Raw genomic sequence first — 20,815 nt, 5'->3', positions numbered from 1 at the left:
TGAGTTGTGTAAATGGCAGACTGAACCCAGTGAAATATGAATTATGCCACCCCGTCCATCTACCCTACACAGTAAAGTCTTAGATATGCTCAAATATGGGCCAGGGGGAGACCTGTACAGTCATCATTTAGGGCTGTGTTGAGCTTTGGCCCTGAGAACCCTGTGAGGACGTCTACAGACAAACAGGTGAGAGATCTGTGAGTTCCACCACTTCCTGCTGGGCTTTCCTTCAGCTTGCAAAGGCTTTTGGCCCCAGCCCATCCACCTCAGAGGATTCCAGGGCTCTGAATTCCCTCTCCACACCTATGGCCCACAGTGCTAATGAAAGATGGTAGAGGTGTCTCACATACCAGGGCCTTTGTTCTCCAAGGACCCTTCCGGGATGTTGTGTTGTCTTAGCTTGGGAAGCTTGATCTAGACAGAAGCTGGACGCCTATGCCAAATCATCTCTAGATTATGAGGGCTACTAAACCCAATATAAACAACATCTCTATAAAGTTTGTTAAAGGGTCTGGAGCATCTAGGGACTTGGGTACCCATGAGACTCTGGAAGCAATTTCCTATAGGTATGTGGGGACGTGTACTTTTACTAAGAAACATCATCCTCAAGTGGTATTTCTGAGCCCTTGTCTGTAAACAGATTTCTGTCACCCTCCTTGTTATGGTTGGCTTTGTGCCATCTGAGGGTCCATCTCTATAACACTGGAGGTGACTTTTGAGATGTGGCCACACAGACATCAGAGGCCAGCCTTGTTTTTATTCTGCATTTTCCATCTTCCCACCTAAGTGACTAGAGAAGTTGAGGTTTATCGTTTTGCTCTTTTAAAAGCTGCTTTGTCTGGAACATTGTAAGACTAACCATGCTACACAGGTGGAGAGGGATTGTTCCTAAATCTTTCTTATACTTCTGGATGGGTGCACACATGCTGGTACTGGAGCTTGAAGTCAGGGCCTAGGCACTGTCCCTTAGCTTTTTGTGCACAGGGCTGGTGCTTTATCATTTGAGCCATAGCTCCACTTCCAACTTTTAATTGGAGATAAGAGTCTCATCATTTTGCTGCCAAGGCTGGCTTTGAACCATGATCTTCAGATCTCAGCTTCCTGAGTAGCTAGGATTACAGGCATGAGCCATCAGTACCCAGCAACAATTCCTTTTTGATTAGAGCCTAAGTTCCTGCCACTATCTATTTCTTGGCTTGCTATTCTGCCCTCTCCTCACTCCCTTTTATTCTTTGCATTCTGGGAAGGAAATTCTCCACTTTGTTTTACACATGACTACTTCACTTTTCTTTCTGCAATACAAATTCTCCATTTTATTGCAACTAGTGTGCATTTCCCTTCTGTTACAACTCCTTCAAATTTCCCTATAACTGTTACCATTTCCTACTCCTCGTTTATGTAATGTTGTTTTCCTCTTCCCACCAAGTTGCATTTTTGTTTTTCATTGGTTTGTTCTTTCCTGACATCACTGATGTTCTGTCTTTCCGTCTCTTTTAAGCTTGCTCAGTAGTTTCCTGTAGCATTTCTCCTGGGTACCGTAGGTGGATCCTATGAAAAAGTCGACTAGTAGAAGTTTCCATGTACTTTCTCTAGGTGTGGAAGCTCTCTGCCTCTCCCTTCACTCCTTGCCTGGTGCATTCAGTCAGATCCACACTGAGTTAAGTAGAGCACACATGTGGTTCTGGATGTCACTCTCTGTGTAGCTATTTTGTGAAACAGCCTCCTCAAATCTCTTTGCAGCCCAGGTCCTACTAAAATTCCTAATTCCTTCCACTTACTATGGACAACAGGGCAGTGCCCCTGACATCTTTGTTTTTTTTCAAGGATGCCAATATGGGTCCTGAACTCAGGGCCTGGGCACTGTCCTTTTGGTTCAATGAGAGTGTTCTACCATTTGGGCCATAGCTTCACCCCAGGATTTTTGGTGGTTAGGTGGAGATAAGAGTCTCAGAGACTCTTCTGCCTGGGCTGGCTTCAAACCAAGACCCTCAGATCTCAGTCTTCTGAGTAGCTAGTATTACAGGCATGAGCCACCAGGGTCTAGTGCCCCTTGGAAATCATATAGTCTTTTTGTGTTGATATGATGAAATCAGCTCCTCCTCCTTCTCTTCTATTCTCCCTTTATTGTCTTCATCCACTTTCCCTTCATCTACCTCCTGGCCAATTTTTGAATCTCATGGCTTATGAAGACACCACCAAGGACCCAGCCTGTCTCCTAGGAAACGACTTGCAAAGACCACATTCCTCAGAATACATGGAGCCACTGCCTGGGCTTCCTACTTCCTCCCTAACCAGTTTCTGGGAATCCCAATCTCTGAGTACATAGGATGGTTCCAGAGCTAAAGCAGGGGGAGGGAAGAGACACAGAACTTTCACCTAGATGTCCAGCATTCTAGCACCATGGGAGGTAGAGCAACCATGAGCAGCTGTTCCCAGCTCTGTGTATGAATCGTCCACCCAAACAGGCAAAAAGGCAAGAACTGCAGGTCATTGGCCACTCTCCTTTCCATCTTGGTCTTGCTGATGCTCCTTTATAGCTGCCATCACAAACTGACCTCTGCTGGGCACAGAAGTGGCAGGAGAAGCTGCTCTGGCCATTGTGATGACCCAAAGCTAAATAGTAATAAACTAAATTTCCAAGGGACCAAGATCTCCCGGGAACATCCAGCCATACCCTGGCTACTGATGGGTGTCCAGGTGGCTACGTGGTTGAGGAAGGGAGAACATGTTGGTGAGTTCTTTGTGGAGGAGCCTTCAAGCAGTGCCAATCACAGCACTGGGCTCATTAGCAGTCATTGTCATGGCAACGGGTCTGCCAGAAAGTGGCTCGTTAGGCTGACAACTTCAGAGGTGTTATATATAGATCTGGGTGTGGGGGGAGAGGGGGTGCGGAGCCCTGTGGATATGCCTTTCTTTAGAGCTCCTATTGCTGCTGGTTTTGAGGTGTGAGAAGACGCAGAACAGGGACCTTAAAACTCTCTGATCTGGCTGCTAAATCAAGGGTCTGCCGGCCACTCGGTTTACACCTGCATACTTGTATTTCCTCACTGCTTCTGAAGGTAAGAGACAGGTGCTCCCAGAAAGTGTCCCGCAGGTGGAGTTCATCCGAGGATGAACTTGCACTTGAACTTGAAAAGTGGCGGAGGCTGTGGGGACTTGAGTGTAGGGGTTGGTACTGTCTGGATGCTGCAGATCCAACCTCAGATCTTTCTTAAAATAGTCTGCTTGAAGGGCTTGAGGTTAGGGGAAAGGATCCTTCTCTTTCAAAAGTAACTGGGGCTTCACGCTGTCTTTTTACAAATTGCGCTTATTAAAATTTTATTTTCCCTCCTGGTTTCCATTTCCGAGGTGATGTTTTTTCCCTAGGTGGCTTCTACTTGTACAGTACAGCCACAGCCAGTGAGGGGACTCTCCCAGGGGTGTGGGCAGAAAATTCAGGTCCCCAGACCCTTGCTTGATTAGGAGGGGAGTAGAATTGGGACAGAAGAATATGCACTTTAACCCACATTCCAGGTAAGTGTTAGAGGTATACCAAATGGATCACATTTCCAAAAATACTGCCGTTGGGGAATTTGGGTTTGGGGGGCTTTGTTTCAGAGATTGTTTTTTTTTGTTATTAGTTTTTCAGTGTGTTTTCACTTGGCTTGCTTTGTTTAAATTTGGGGAGGGGGGTGCGCGTGCACGCACACACATGTGCCAGTATTGGAGCTTAAACTACCAAGCCTGGGCCCTGTCCCTTCGAATCTTTGCTCAAAGCCAGCATTCTACCACTGGAGCTATACCTCCCTTTGTGGCTTTTTCATGGTTAATTGGAGATAAGAGTCTCACAGACTTTCCTGCCTGAGCTGGCTTCAAACCATGATCCTCAGATCTCAGCCTCCTGGGTGGTGAGGATTACAGGCATAAGCCATCAGCACCCAGCCTGATTTGCTTTTTGTTGTTGTTTGTTTTGTGTTTTCCTTTTTTTGAGATAGGGTCCCGGGTTGGCCTTACATTCCCAAGTGATGGAATTCTGGGTTGAATACCCATACTCAGCTGGGTTATTGGTTTTTAATCTCTGGTGACTTCCCTTGCTAAGCCTACTTATTTTATTTGCAAAAGTGGACTGGATTCTACATTAGAAGAAAATTTTTCAGTTGTGTTTTAAGCAAACAGACACAGCAGTCAGCCTACAGCTAGGGAACGTGACGGCCTGCGTGAGGGTGGTGATATTTTTGCTCATCTTCCAAGAAGGCATATGCTCACTTGGAGACTGTTAGATGGGCAGGAGGTTTGGGCCTTGGGTGGGAGCTGGAGGTCAGGAGGTCCGGGAAAATGCATGGAGCTAATTATGGTTAGCTGAGGAGTGCAGTGGGGGAATGAGATGGATTGATGGAAACTTGGTTTTGACTGAGTAAAATTCTCTAGAACAGGGAACTGAGTAAAATTCTCTAGAACAAGGCTGAGGCATAGCTCAAGTAGTACTGCTGGCTTAGCAAGCATGCTTAGCATATATGAAGTCCCAAGTTCCATCCTCAGTAGCATTTAGAAGTTCTCTATAGTAAAAGCAATTTATTTTTGGTCTGATTGGTTGATTAGGGAGAGAGGGAGGGTATTAGGGACTTCACACATGCGAAGCATGAGCTATACTATTGAGCTATCGCTTACCCTGAAACTTGTGTCTTAAAGCAGTTTGTTTGTTTGTTTGTTTTACCATTTGACTTGTTTACCATACCTTATTCAAGGTTGTGACTCTAAGACTCCTTGTTTTTTTGGGGGGGTTGTTTGTTTTTTGTTTGTTTGTTTGTTTTTTGGGTCCAGTTGCAGGGCCTGAACTCTGGGCCTGGGCGCTGTCCCTCAGCTCTTCAGCTCAAGGTTAGCACTCTACCACTTGAGCCACAGCGCCACTTCCAGCTTTTTTTTTTTTCCTTTTTTGCTTATATAGTGCTGAGGAATCGAACTCAGGGCCTCATGCATGCAAGGCACGTGCTCTACCACTGAGCCACCTTCCCAGCCCCTCCTTGTTTTTATTCCTTGTTTCAAAATGGGAATAACTGCCATCTGTGAGGGAGGCTAGTTATAAAAGATTTGGTGATTGTGTGAAGCTCCTCACCCAGGCTCTGGTGTGCTATACACATGTGATCATTGGTCTGAGTCGTTACTGATGGGTAGAAATGATATCTGACTGTGATCTTCTTGGAGAACCCTACTAAAGTAGAGTTTTGAAGAGGTCTAGAAATCTCTCAATATTATATAGGAAATTGGGTCAAATACACAAACTTGGCTACTAGTGTTTATAGTGACATTATTCATAATGGTCCCAAAGTAAACATAACTGAAATGACAATCTGTGGGTAGATGATAAACAAACTAGAGTAGCTTCATAGTATTCTGAAAATCTTTTAAATGATGTGTCGGTACAACGTGCTATAACACGAATAACCTTTACACCCATTTGGGAGAGTAGGCAGAAGCTTGGTAGGTTTTGTCACATTCCTAGAGAATAGATTATCATGTGTGGTTGAGCAAGTTGTTTACTCAACAAATAATGGTAGATGGAAAGAACTGAAAACCCATCCTGATGCTCTGGTCCATGGATAGCTGCCCCTGGAGGAGCAGACAGGATTTAATAATTCCAACTAACACTCAGGCATTAGATTCTGAGCATGTGAGCTAAAGGAAACTACCTCCAGCTCCTGACACTGTATTCTGCCATCTCTGGTCCTGTTCTTTTTCCCTAGCCCCATGGCCTGTTTCTTGCTCCCTTGCTTCCTTAGAGAAAGAGCTGATAGATTGGAAGAGAGAAGGACTAAAGGAGGGAAGAAAACTAATTAGAAAGAAAGTTGGAAGAGTAAGATGTTTTTATTGTAAAATACAGATAACATAAAGTTGAGTATTCATGATTTATATACTCATAATATTACATAACCACAACAATGAATTTTTCTATCCCCAGAGAGAAACCATTTACCCTTTCTCCCTTGGCAAACCTTAGTGTATTTCTATCTCTGTGGCTTTGCTGTTCTGGATGTTTTCTCAACATACAATGATGCAACATGTGGCTTTTTTTGTCTGACATATTGTTACTTAGTATAGCATGTTAATGGCTTATCTATATTATAGCATGAATTACTGTTCTATTTTTTCTTTTCCTTGCCTTTCCTTTTCTCTCTTTCCTTCCTTCTTTCTTTTCTTTCCTCCTTCCTTCCTCTTTTTTTCTCTCTCTCTTTCTTTCTCTTTCTTCCTTTCTCTCTCTCCCTTCCTTCCTTCCTTCCTTCTTTTCTTTTCTTTTTGCCACTAGTAGAGTTTGAACTCAAGGCATTTTACTTTAGTTCCAGCTTTTTCACCCAAGATTTTCATGTATTTGTCTTCAGATTTCAGCCTTCTGAGTAGCTAAGGGTTACAGGTATTAATCATTGGCACCTGGTTTTTCTATTTCTTTTAATTTCTGAATACAATCCATTGTATGTGTGTACCACATTTTATTTATCCATCCACCCATGGATCAGAAATTGGCTTACTTCTACTTGTTGACCTTATAAATAGTGTTACCATGAACCTGTTTCAAGTTTCCTGCTTAGATTTTATCGTAATGCTTGTTTACAGTTTATGAGGTGCTACCAATTTGTCTCCATAGCATTTGCTTCTTGATTTGTTTGAGGTCAACTAGCAGAATGAATCTCTTTCTAAGAGAGAAGAGGATGCCACATGCCATTGGCTCACACTTGTAATCCTAACCACTCAGGAAGATTAGATCTGTGGATCACAGTTCAAAACTCACCCAGGCAGGAAAGTCTGTGAGACACTTACTACCAAAATGGTTCGAAAAGTAGAGTGCTAGCCTTGAGCAAAAAAGCCCAGGTCCTGAGTTCAAGTTCCAGGACCAGCACCATCTCCCCAAAAGATGGAGAGGGAGAGAGAGAGAGAGAGAGAGAGAGAGAGAGAGAGAGAGAGAGAGAAACTTTAGTTGCCACTGGAGATGGAGGCAGTCAGGTGGCAGGCAGGGAAGCAGACTCACCTGACATGGAGTCTGTCCTCACTAGTGACAGAATTAAGAAATAGGCCATGTTGTCCTGGTGTGCCTTCTTCTTCCCATTTTTTGGTGTATCTTAGCATTCCTGGGCCCTGTATTTCAAGTACCTCTATGAAAGGTCCTGAATTTTGTAGCTAAAGAAGACCAGTGAGAAGTTACTAAATCTTCCTTGATCAAAGTGTCTTCTTACGGGGCTGGGAAGGTGGCTCAGTGGTAGAGCGCTTGCCTTGCATGCATGAGGCCCTGGGTTTGATTCCTCAGCACCACATACGCAGAAAAAGCTTGGGGTGGGACTGAGGCTCAAGTGGTAGAGGGCTAGTCTACAGCTGAAGAGCTGAAGGACAGCACCCAGGCCCAGAATTCAGGCACCACGACTGACAAAAAAAAAGAAAAAACAAACAAAACAAAGTGTCCTCTTATGGAAACTAGGGCTTGTTCTGAGCTCACAGGGTTATTTATTATCTAGCTATCTATATCTACTTGAATGTATTTATTCTTACAGGGTTATTTAGATAAAGGAGGCAGAGTGTTTCTAAAGAGGTAGCACTATGCAATTGGGAAAAAAGTCAGGCCCCTCTTGGTTCCTTTGTAAGTGGGGCCCAGGGGTTTGAAGGTCCCTGTCCACTCCCAGCCCTTAGAGGGGCACTCCTCACTGCCTGTCCTTCTCCACAGAACCTGTCAGTCAGCACCTCAGGGTGTTCACTTTCCCTGCAGGTGTTGCTTGGGTAGTCTTGGAAACAGAGAAGCAACAATTGCTAGTGACATTTTCAGTGTGAAGAGGAGTTGGAGGGGAAGTGGAGGGAAGGGCTCTGGGCTTGCCTGAGCCTCACCTCATAGGAAGCAGAGAGCCTGGGGAAGTCTGATTTCCCTGAGCCCCCACTCAGGGGGATCCCCATCCATGGAGCACCCCTGGTGATGTGTAGCTCCTTCATGTAGTGCTGGGTGTGTTAGTGGTGATCTGCACAGCATCTTCCCCATTTCCTGTAACCAGGCTGCCTGAGTCTTCTTCTTCCTGCCCCTCCTCCAGTCACGTGCTTGCCTTGTGGTTGAGTTAGCACTGTCTTTGAAGTGTTTTGACCTTGAGGTAGAAGGGCTGTTTTCACTGTACCTTTGGGTCCCCCTGTCTGAAATCCATTTCTGGCCATATGAGTGTTTTTGTTGTTGTTTGTTTGTTTGGTGAGGAAAGGGTGTGTATTAGAGCTTGAACTCAAGAATTTGCATTTGCTAGGCCAATGCTCTACCATCTGAGAGCCCCAAACTCAGCCCTGTTTTGCTTTATATTCCTCCTTCTCCACCACCAGTACCAGGGCTCAAACTTAGAGCCTCATATCCCCTTGACTTTCTTGCCCATGACTGGTGCTCTACCACTTGAGCCATACCCCCAGTCCCACTTTTTGCTGGCTAGCTTGAGATGGAGTTTTGAATATTTTTTGCAGGGCTCAGTTTGAATGGCAATCCTCCAGGTTTCAGCCTTCTGAGTAGCTAGGACAGCCAGTGTGAGCCATTAGCACCTGACTTCACTCCCTCAACTCTGTACTAACATGAGCCTCTGTCTTGTTTGTATTCTGGTATCTTCCGGTCCAGGGGAAGCCCGGGCAATGTGTATGCTTGTGTTTAATGGGATGTTTTCTGTGGGTGAGAAGGCAGTCTGGCAAAATCCTGCAGTGCTTTTGGCCTGGCTTCTATGCACTTAGGTCACTTGCTTATTTCAAAAACCATCTTTTACCTGGGATCAAAGGCAGTGCTGCAGGTTGGCAGGTGCAGATGGAGAAGACAGAGACATCGAGGGCAAAGGGGAAAGCTTTGAACGCAGTTGTGAAAATTCACAATGAAACATGTACCACAGCTCAACAGAGGGCCAGCAGGAAGCTGTGTTTACTCCAAATCCTTGGAGCAGCTAGGATTTACTCCTTGCCCCCTGATAATAGGCAGGCCGCCGCATGAGACAGAGACACACATGGTGCTGCTGGCTTCCCAAAGCAAGACAGAGCAAGCCTCTACAGCTCCCATAAGCAGTGGTCACTAGTGACCCATAGTGACCCATCTCTCTGGTCATAGCTCCAGGATGCTGGGGAAACTGGTAACCTTTCATGTTTCTTACAGTCTTCCACTTTGCTGAGAAATTCCTGTCATTCTCCTGTGGCTGGAATTCTTACTTGGATCAATTCGATTTCTTCAAAATGCACAGCAATCATGTAGGCTGATTTGAAGCTTCTGTCCTTATTTTTAAATGTTCTGTAGCTAAGAACTTTTGGTTTCAAGTTTACTGGAGAAATTTTAGACGGAATAGATAAGTAGAAAGAAGAGACTTAAAAGCCACCCCTAATTCCCCCATCCAGGAATCCTAGATGCTGTTTTCATATAGGTCCATTTTTATTTTATTTATTTATTTATTTTGTTGTACTGGTTCTGGTACTTGATCTCAGAGCCTGGGTGCTGTCCCTGAGCTTTTGTGCTCAAAGCTCGCCCTCTACCACTTGAGCTACAGCTCTACTTCTGGCTTTTGGGTGCATAACTGGAAATAAACATTTCACAACCTTTCCTGCCCAGGCTGGATTAGAACCATGATCCACAGGTCTCATCCTCCTGAGTAGCTAGTATTACAGGTGTGAGCCACCGGTGCCCAGTTTAACACAGATCAATTTTACATCTATTTTTCTGACTTGCAGATTTTTTTCTCTGAATTTTTTTTCTTAAGGATCATATTAAATAATGCATGGCTAAAAGATTCAACCTGTAAAAATAAAAAAAATTGCATACATCAGTGAGACCGTGTCTAATGTGATGCCGAATCCCTAGTTCTCTTTGCTAGAGTGCTTTGGACATTTGATGGATCCCCGCACACCCTGCCCCTCACCCAGTTCTTCATGGACCCAAGGCCTGATGATGGATGTTTTGCATTTCTCTCTGCCTTGACTTGCATTAATTACTTCTGCTCGCTTTGCACAGCGGGCCTGGGGCTTCTGCTGCTGTACTCCAGGGGCCTGTGGATTCTCCACCACAGATTTCCTAGAGGGGTATGTGGAGTGACAGGGGCCCCTGGCAAGCACAGTCCCCCACCCTGCCATGATTGATTTTCCAGAGTCCAGCAATGTGGAGGAAGCCTAGCTCTGTTCTCTGCCTACCATTTCTCTCTGTGCGCTAGGGAGCTGTTCCTTCTGTGAGGGGCTCGTGCAGAAACAAGTGTTCCTCATAGTGCCTGTGTGTGGCACCTCTGAGCTCACACCTGGGTCACCTTGAGCTGCCCCCAGGGAGTCCATGAGCCGTGTTATACCCTAGCATCAAACAATTACAGGGTGGCTTTATGAGTCTCTGACTTTCTGGTTTAAAATCAGTTGTTAAAATGCCCAATGTGTGTGACCTTTCCTTTCCTCTCCATCAGAAGCCTGGAATGGTACCCCCTCCGCCGGGAGAGGAGAGCCAGACCGTCGTCCTTCCTCCTGGCTGGCAGAGCTACTTGTCTCCTCAGGGCCGGCGTTACTATGTCAACACGGCCACCAATGGTGAGTCTCTCTGGAAGAGCAGCCTGCTCCGGTCCTCAGTGTCTGTCTCTCTGAAGGGATGCTTTTCTTCTCCTCCCTCCACTCCATGGCTTAGGGACATTTTCTTGAGGAATCTTTGCCCTGGAGCTTTGATGGAGTTCTGGTTGGGCCCCATGGCTATGTGGTAGGGATCAGACTTAAGTCTGTAGTGATAGGAGAGGATCAGGAGGAAGGCTGAGCACCAAGGTTCACACCATCCCTGGACCCTCAAGCACCCTGAGCATCTTTGTCAAACCAACTGCAAGGTCTGGGAGCTGTGTTCTCCAAAAGAGATTCTGAAAGGTTTTCTGAGGGGATCTCAGAACTGGCTTATCTTACGCTATAGCACATTTTCTTGTGCTTTAATGATCTTTTAGCTTCCAGTGAGGGCTGAGCAGTACACAGTCTCCTTAATTTCACTGTGATACCTTTTTCTCTTTCCTGAAGCATCTCCCTGACTACGTTTCTCCGCATGCCCTAGAGGATATGATGGAGCTTCATGAGGATGAATGACATCAGCTAGCACAGTGTTGGCCTGTGTTTCAGAGCTGAGTAGGAATGCAGCTCCATGCCTCTAATTATTGTGGACTTCCTGGGTCTTTCTATTCACTCCCGGATGCCAGATAGGGGGTCCAGTAGGTACATTATACCCCAAGGTGAGCAGGACACTGCTGAAGAGGTGGTCATGGGTAGGACAGTAAAGATTCCTGGAGAAGGAGCCACATGACTCTCCAAGGAGGACTTTAAACTTTATCACCAGAGGACCAAGAGAAGCAACATAAACCAAACGTGATATTGTACCCGAACCCACTTGTTGGCTCAATCTTGGTTTCTCTCATTCCTCATCTATGTCTGTCTGACTGCCTGGCCACCTCTCACTCCTTGCAGGTTGGGATGTATGGGGGGTTATGGTGCCATTAATATGGCTTGTGATTTTGAGCCTGCCCTAGGAAAAAGGCTCTTGGTTTGGTGACAAAGAAGCAGCTGCTATTAGAGGAGACGCAAAGAAACTGACATCTGCCGCTCTGCGTGGCTGGTTACTCCGTACCCCTGGCCATAGATCCACTGGGGTGTTCTGGTTAAAGAGGCAAGCACAGCTTCTAGGAAAGAGGAAGTAGACCTAATTCTAACCGTCCTTATCTCACGCTTCCTCAAAAGAAACAAATGCGGCTCTGCCCTGTTATCGGAGACTTGGCTTTTTTTTTTTTTTTTCCAGAGGATCATGTGTGAACGCAGTTCCCCATCTGTACTGTGCAGAATTTGGATGCAGGATCCTGACATCATCAGCAACATGAATCTGTTCTTCTCCCCAAAATAGCTACTCTGTTGCAAAGAGGAAAGGGAGGGGAGGAGTTTTCTGAAATCCGCATTTTTGTCTACCTTTCTAAAAGAAAGAAAGAATTAAAGGAAAGAAAAAAACAAGGAAAGAAATAGCCAGGCATCAGTGGATCACACCTGTAATTCGAGCTACTCAGGAAGCTGAGATCCACAGGATGGAGGCTCAAGGCCAGCCAAGGAGGAAAAAAAAAAAAAAAAACAATCAAGCAAAAAACATCCTGGAGGCTCCATCTCCAATATAACCAGCAAAAAAGCAGGGCTGAGGGCATGGCACAAATGATAGACTAACACTGAGCAACCAAGCCCAAAGCCCTGAATTCAAATCCCTGTACCATCCCCCTACCAAAAAAAAAAAGAAGAAGAAGGAAGGAAAGGAAGGGAAGGAAGGGAAGGAAGGAAGGAAGGGAAGGGAAAGGAAGGGAAGGGAAGGGAAGAAGGGATAAATAATATACTATCAAGGTAAAAATTTAATGAGTGTAAATGGGATTCAAATCCCATTCCCAGAGCTGTTTATCATATACAACCTTCCAAATAGTTGTATTCCTTCACTTCTAAACATAGGTATACTTATTCTTTTACAGTGAAAACTCCTATCTGTATTTTTCTTTAAATTACTTCAACAATACCTTGTACATTTCAGCCTTACCTACTCCTCTGGTTTTTTGTTTTGTTTTGTTTTGTCTTGTGCCAGTTCTGGGGGGTTGAACTCAAGGCCTGGGGGCTGACCCCGAGCTTAGTACTCTACCATTTGAGCCATATCTCTACCTCCAGCTTTTTCTGTGATTAATTGAAGATTAGAGTCTCATGGACTTTCCTGCCCAGGCTGGTTTCAAACCACAATCCTCAGAGTTGGCCCTCCTGAGAGGACTAGATTACTGGTGTGAGCCACCAGCACTTGGCTTTACCTATTCCTCTTAATAGCAATGTGATAGCGATAAACATACAACTATTCACTTAACCAGCAATCTATTCATTAATGGATATTTAAGCCACATTTTGCACCAATGACATCTGATAGTTTTTTTCCTAGGGCTCTGCCTTTAGTATATACCTACCAAGTCAGAGCTTCCTTACAGGTTTTGAGATCCTATGATCCCAGAGATGCTCCACATTTTACAGGCTTTTTTCTGCAGGACCAGGAAGTAGATGCTTTAGGCTTAGAAGATGTAGGGTCTCTGTCACCACTGCTCAGTGTCATTCTGATAGCCAGAGAGCTTCCAAAGACTAACCAATAAGTGTAGCTGTGTTCCAATAACACTTTATCAATGGATGCTGAAATGTGAATGTTGAGGAGAAAGAGAGGTGGTACTGGGAATTGAACCCAGGGCTCCAGCTTGCTAGGTAGGTGTACTCTACCCCGCAAGTAATTTTTATGTGTTTTGAAGTGTCATTTCATTTTTTTGGTTGGTCATGGGGCTTGAACTCTGGGCCTGGGCATTGTCCCTGAGCTTTTCAGCTCAAGACAAGTGCTCTTTTACTTGAGTCACAGTGCCACTTCTGGTTTTCTGGTGGTTAATTGGAGATAAGCATCTCATGGACTTTCCGGCTTTGAACTGTGATCCTTAGATCTCAGCCTCCTGAGTAGCTAGAATTACAGACATGAGCCACCTGTGCCCAGCTTCACTTGATTTTTTTTAACTTTGTTTTCAACCATTATAAAATGCAAAAGATGTCAGGTAAGATTGGGCACACCTGTAATCCCAGCACTCAGGAGACTGAGACAGGAGGCTGAGAGACTTGGCTACATGAGAGTCCCTGTCTCCAAGAAAGAAAAGAAAAAGAAGCAAAAGATAAATGTAGTCTACAAGTTCCTGGGTGGTGGGATTGGCCTACCTGCTCAGCTAGGTTAGTGTCAAATCCAGCAGAATTGGCCCTGTTTCCTTTTCCTCATGGCTTTGGTAATCCTGGCTCTCTGATCTCCATCCTAGATGTGTGCCAGCCTTGTCCACCATGTAGTTGTTCAGTCCATTGTGTTTTCATTTGTTTGTTTAGTTGATTGAGCCGCCGTACACTCAATACTTACTTACTGAATCTCAAATTTATATCTGGCAGTGTACTTTCAAATTGTTTATTTTCTTATAATGAAAGCAGATTTCATTCTTTCAAGGTAAACAGGGTGAGTTTATTAGAAAAGAAAGGAAACCTGTGAAAGAAAGTAGTAAAATTCTCCTGGAGGGGCCCCAAGAGGAGTCCAGTGGATTCCTCCTGGAGAATGATAGCCTTGTGGTAACAGGGCTCCTCCCCGTGTCTTTCCTCTGATTGCCTGATGGCCTATGGAAGCAGATTTTAAAGTTGTTGGGGGGAGGGGGTGCTGGAGCCCAGGAACTTCTTTTATTTTTGTAATACCAGGAGTTGAACACAAGATCTCAGGCTTAGTAGGCAGGCATTCTAGGGCTGAGCCACAAGACACACTTCTGGTCCTTTTTTAAACTAGTCACTTTGGTGATAAAAGCCTTGATTCATGCCTTGTACGCTTATTCCTAGACTGCAATCCACCTCTTTTAGGTTTCCTGTGTAGCTAGGAAGACAGGCAAGCATCATCCTACCCAATGTTTGGTTGCCAGTATGTCTCACAAATCCTTCTCCCCAGGCTGGCCTCCTACTGAGAGCCTCCTGATTTCAGTATTATCAAGTTGCTAGGATCACAAGCAGGGGCCCCTACCACCCAGCTAAAACCCAAGATGGTATGCACACTGGGCAAGCACTCTACCTCTGAGCCACAACCCCAACCCAGAAATGGATTTGCATAAACACCTGTTTGATTACAGTCGCAAGAAGTCTATGAAGGATAAGTCTGAGGGTGTTTGAAGATGATGCCAGAGAGCTTGTGGAATCAGGAAAGCTTCCTGGAGGAAGGGGCCTTTCTGGAGTGATTGGGAGAGGCATGGCTGACCATAGTCCCCACACAATCCTTGAACATTGTGTCTAGGATTTTACTCTTTGGGTTTCAGGAAGGAGTAAACATCTGTCTTTCTCCTTCAGCATCTTCTCTGAGACCTATTTTGTTTGGCTACTGGTCTGTTTTTACGCTTTTGGAGTCTGATGATCTTTCTACCTGTTTCTTATATTTGCATTCATCTCATCTCCTGGCCTCTGAGCTTGGGCCTCACTGCTGGACCAGCTGCCTCCCCAACTTTCTGACTCAACTCTGGAGTATTTTGTGCCGGTTTCCTCTTTCCAGGCAGCAGTTCATCACCGCGCCGTCCCACCTGGCCACCCATTGCCACAAACCACCACGGTCCACTCCCTCATCACCTTGGTCCTTCCTTCTGCCCAATGCAGATGCCCCTGGCATGGGCAGGAGGCAGATTCCAGACCCCTAGATAAGAATCCTCTTGGATGCTCCAGCCTCTTACATAAGAGGGCACAGCTTTGGCATAGAACCCACTCACATCCGCCCATATGTTTTCCATCATTTCTAGATGACTTAGAAACACCTAACACGATGTCAGTACTGGGTAAATAGCTGTTATACTCTATTGTCTAGGGAATAATGACTAGGAAAAAAAGTCTGCTAGAGTTCACTTCCCCTGAACATTTTCAATCCTCTGAGGCTGGTAGAATCCGCCAGCACAGAAACCACAGATATAGGAGAACCTGTGTTCTCTCTTGTTACCCCTCCCTCTGTAATCCCCAGTCTCTTCTCTCCCCAGAAGGGGCTTGGGCATAATGGGTGTTCTGCCCCCTTGGGTCACACCCTATACAATAGTCATGCAAAAGCCTCATTTCCATTTGGAAATTCCCTTGCTGGCTAATCAGCTTATGTTCACATCCATTTAGGATTTGTGGATGAGGGCTGTCACACTGCTTGCCACTGAGCCAGGCTGTAGGCACACAAACATCAAACCAAACACCATCTCCGCTCCCTGAGACCATAGTTCTAATTGGGGTAGGAAAAAAAAAAACAGAATAGATACCTACAAGCATTGGGGGCATTGCAAGAAAATGTGGGGGCTTATTTGTTAGGAAATGGAAAGACTTGGAAAAAATTATATTAAGTGAAGTAAGCCAGGCCCAAAGAAACATAGGTCCCATGGTTTCCCTTATTTGTAATAACTAGTATATGTCTAGGACAAGCAGAAAAGGTCAAAAGCTACGTACATATGACCATATAAGATAATGTTAAGCGAAATGAACCCCAAGATAGGGACACAAGTGTTTTTTTTTCTTTTTTGTTATTATTTTTTAACATATTTATAATGTACTATGTGTTTTTTTTGTTGTTTCTTGTTTTTTTTGTTCCTCCCCCATGGTATAACCCCTGCTTTCACTGTATTTGATTCCAGTGCCCTGCATCTTGTATATACATTTTTCTAATTTGGGAAGGGGAAGGGAAAAAGCAAAACGTTTAAATAGGGATACAGGTTGACCCATTGTAACAATGAGATACACAAGACACTATGTTGAAAAACACAGGCACAGGATTGGGGGGTGGGGAAGAGGTGGGAAGGGAAGGAATAGTAGGGGAAAAACAAAGGAGGGGGTAACAATGATTGATAGGAAATGTACTCATTACCTTACTCATGTAACTGTAACCCTTCTGTACAGTATCTTTACAACAAAAAATACATATGTAAGTTAAAAAAATAAATAGCCAGGAAATAAAAAGAAAATGTGGGGGCTTCTTTTTTTTTCCTGTTGGTCCTGGGGCTTGAACTCTGGGCCTGGGCGCTGTACGTCAGCTCTTCAGCTCAAAGCTAGAGTTCTGCACTTGAGCCACAGCACCACTTCCAGTTTTCTGATGGTTAATTGGAGATAAGCGTCTCACAGACTTTCCAGTCTGGGCTGGCTTTCAGCCATGATCCTCAGATCTCAGCCTCCTGAGTAGCTAGGATTATAGGCATGAGTCATTAGTGCCTTTGTGGGGGCTTCTGAGTGGCTGAGTCACATTTATCTGGGCATCATGCAAGTCCCTGAGGAGGACCACTGGATACAGCATTCTAAGTCCAAGTGGTAGGCCAGGCAGAGGTTGTGGCAGCCTGAGAAAGACATGCTAACGCAGTTGGCACTGATCAGGAATACAGAGGTGAAGGAAAGTTAGAGGTCTGACCTGCAATGCCCTGGAGATATTAGGAGGAGCAGGGTCTTTATCCAGTAAGCCATGGGAAACAGTGGAAAGGTTCTACACTCTGGCATGACCCCATCAGAGTACTGTGGCACGGTGCTTGTGCAGCAGACTGAAGGATTTCAGAACAGTGAGCATAGCATCCGACAACCTAAATGAGAAGAGAAATAATGAGGTCACACGCCAAGCTCAGCAGTGGCTGGAAAGGAGGAGGCAGAATCTGTCAGACAGGGGGTGGCAGGACAGGGGCAGGAAGAACTTAGATTTAACCTGATTTTTTTTCTCTTTTTCCCTTCTTCTCTTCCTTCCCATCCTTCTTTCCTCCTTCCCTCCCTCCCATCTCCCCCATTTCCTTTCTTCTTTCCTTCTTTTCATTCTTTTAGTTCTATTTATTTTTTATTACTGAGGCTTGAAACTCAGAGTTTGGGGCTTACAAGACAAGTGCTCTACCACTTGAACCATGTCTCCAGCCTGCTTTTCCTTCTTTTTTAGATCATTTTTGTCTTGTTTTGAGACTGAATTTTATTATATAGTCTGGGCTGTCCTGGAACTCATGATCTCCCTGCCTCAACCTCCTGGGTGCTCGTATTCCAAGTACCACCACACCTGGCTCTTCTAGGGTTTTTTGTTTTGTTTTGTTTTGTGTTGTGTTGTGTTTTGGTTGGTGTTCTTTGCTTATTTGTTTTCAAGTAAAGTTTTGCCCAGGCCAGCCTTGGACCATTATTGCCCAATCTCTGCTTCTAGGTTAACTGGAATTATAGATATGCACCACCATGCTCAGCCATTCTCTTGGTTTTCCACCTTTCATGGTAACATCATGCAGTGAGAAAGGGTATACCAGAGAGGAATGGATTTGGAAGAAAGGTATTGAGTCAAAATTAAAAAATGAAAGGTAGTGAGTCCATGTTTTATTTGTGGTTCCTTGTGGGTATATTTCAATGTAGCCTAAGATGTCTAACATGTTTGGATAGCTGAATCTGTGCTTAAAGGGATCTAGGATAAAGATGGAAGCTCAGAGAGCTATGTGTGTACATAGCGCAGCACTTGGATTTCACCACTACTTAATTCCTTGGGCTGATCACCATTGTGCAGTGACCTAGCTGTACAACCACATGCATTTTTTTAGCAAAGAGCTGTGACCATCACCAGGGAAAGTCTATAGGAGAGAGGACTGAAGAACAAGTGTAAGGAAGACGCCAAGGAAGGGACAGTCAGAGATAGGAGGAATCCATGCGCTGGGAATGCCATGAACAGCAATGGAAAATAGATTGCCCAGACAGTTAGAGACAATCTGAAGTCCAGGACAGGTTTATGGTAGGGTGATCATTGAAAACACCAAGAGAGCTCAGATTATTTAGAAAACAAGTGAGCTGGCTCCTGGAAAGTTCCTGTGGCTGTGAATGCAGCATCATTGCTACTGTTTTCATGTAAACTCACCAAATCCCACAAGACACGGTTTGTGAAATTTTGGAAGTCCCCACCTCCCTCATTTCCCCATAGCTTGTGGCTTTCCAGGACATTTCATCATGCAGAATGGCCCCCAGTGCGGTGCCAAGAAGTCCAAGGTAATAGGTGTCAGAAGCTTGCTATATAGGAAATCTCTGTGCTCCTCATTAAGTTGACTGTGTGGCTAAATTGGGACTGTGTTTAGTTCCTGGAAGGTGAGCTGTTTCCCCCTACTTTGAGGTTGGACCATCTGACTCCCAGAAGCCTGTCAAAAAGCCTAAGTCCACCCTTTCCAGACTAATGCTTTATCCAGATCCCAAGTTCAACAGAGCACGAGTGAGTCCCCAAGCTCAACAGAAGGAGGCTCTTGATGGAAAGGTAAGGGAGACTCTAACACTAGTTTTCTAATGCGGCGACTCCTTGGGAACTGAACTCCATGCTGTGAACCTCTCTGTCTCTAATGTCAGCTCTTGATGACATGGCTATTTACAAAGTGGGTTCATCAGCTAAATCATTTTACTCTATAGTCATCTGGGGGAGGGGGGGAGCCATCCAAATCTTCTAACACAGAGGATGTCAGATTGGGGTCTATGGATTAAATGACACTCACAGACTATTTTTTGTTGATAAAGTTTTATTGGAGCACAGCTATGCCCTTTTGTTTACATACCATCTATAGCTGCTTTGTGCCAAGAAGACTGAGTGGAGTCCTTGCTACTGAGAACATAGCAGCCACAAAGCCAAAGATATTTACTGCTTGATCCTTTACAGAAAAAGTTTGATGATCTCTGGTGGAACAGACAGAACCCATTCATTTTATAGAAATGGAAACGGAGTGCTCTCTGTGGTAGAAGATTTATTCCAAGTCATTTATAAGCAAGCATTTAACTCCTAGTCATCTGTGAGCAAACTATGGCTAGACCACACCTGCTGGTATTTTTTTCTTCTTCCTTGGTATTCAGAAGGTCAGGCATGGGTAGGTGTGATTTAATTTGGAATAAGGGGGACTGACTTCACGGATTAGTAGCTAAAGAAATTCATTGGAAGTAATAATTAACTTGGAGGCATATCTTCCCTTGTAACTTCAGAGTCAACTAAAACTCAGGAGAATTTTTAATTTGATTTATGTTTTCCATGTTTTTATTAGTGCATATTAATTGTGCCATATGAGGGACTTAGTTGTAGTATGAAAATTGTTTCAAAGCTCTTTTTGACAAAGGATCTATCTCTATCTGTTCATACTTTATTAGGTCTGTGAATGAAACTTGGCGTAGGGTTTGAGCTTCAGGACTCATTTGCCAAATAGTTTCCTTGAGTTCTTGTTTTAATCTTTCTTTAACTGAGTGGATTTCTCATTCCAGCTTTATTATCCCAAGAATGAATGTGACTTTCTGGGCAAGTTTTCCAGAAGAACACTTTTAAAGCCATTCTTCCAGCTTTCCTTTGTTACAAATAATTGCTTGCTTTTCTAAATCCCCAAATAGAATGGCCTTGATAATTTCCTGGTAATAAAAGTTGCCCTGGAAAGCTTCTACACCCCAAAACAGCAGTCTGTTTTCTCTTGTCCATCTGTGTTGAGCAAATGTGAAACTAAAAAGATGTTTGTATCTGGCACATTTGATTGAACAAATTAAGCTGTGTGTATCTACGCGTGCACACACGTGCACACACACGAACACACTTATGTGCCTTCCTTATTTTGGCTTTATTATTATTTTGTAATGGACGCTCAGTGGAAAGCTGCCAGAGTTGAAAACACTGTTAATCTGTTTCAGGGCAGGCTTTGTTTTTCTCTTCTGGGGCATCCATTTTACCTTGTAATGTTTAGGTAATACTTATTTATGTAGCACACCCCTCATGGATCACCAGTTTTTAAGTCCAACAGTACTTTCACACTGCCAGTTATGTTGAAGATTCACAAAAGCCAAATGACAAAGGAGATAGATTTTATTGCTTGCTTGCTTTATCTTAGGAAATTGTGTTATTTGGGGAAAAGAAAAAGATATTTTATTGGTAAACAATGTGACCAAATCACACCTCCTTGGCTATTAGCCAGAGCTACTAATTAGTTGCAAGTGTTATAAATATGGAAGTGGAACAAAAAGAAATGTATGGACTAGGCTAATCATGGTAGCCCACATCTGTAGTAATCCCAGCTACACGGAAGACAGAGGTAGAAAGATCATGATATTAAACCGCTTTGGAAATCAGTATGGAGGTTCCTCAAAAGACTCCACATATGGGCTGGGAAGGTGTCTCAGTGGTAGAGCGCTTGCCTTGCATGCATGAAGCCGTGGGTTCATTCCTCAGCACCACATAAACAAAAAGAAAAAGCTGGAAGTGGTGCTGTGACTCAAGTGGTAGAGCACTAGCCTTGAGCTGAAGAGCTGAGGGACAGTGCCCAGGCCCAGAGTTCAGGCCCCACGACCGGAC

At 44.4% G+C, this 20,815-nt stretch overlaps 1 protein-coding gene across 1 annotated transcript in view; it reads left to right on the top strand.

Moving 5' to 3' along the window:
- Positions 1–10,395: 10,395 nt before the first annotated feature.
- Positions 10,396–20,815, top strand: part of Gas7 (growth arrest-specific 7) — a 77,097-nt gene continuing 66,677 nt past the window's right edge. The window contains exon 1 of the mRNA XM_013013103.1: positions 10,396–10,515. Within this exon, the coding sequence (XP_012868557.1) occupies positions 10,404–10,515 (112 nt within the window). The 5' untranslated portion in view covers positions 10,396–10,403. The remainder of the gene's footprint in view (positions 10,516–20,815) is intronic.

The sequence above is a fragment of the Dipodomys ordii genome, unplaced genomic scaffold (assembly GCF_000151885.1).
Source record: "Dipodomys ordii isolate 6190 unplaced genomic scaffold, Dord_2.0 Scaffold19, whole genome shotgun sequence".
Lineage (NCBI taxonomy): Eukaryota > Metazoa > Chordata > Mammalia > Rodentia > Heteromyidae > Dipodomys > Dipodomys ordii.
This window is presented reverse-complemented; position numbering and strand designations above follow the sequence as displayed.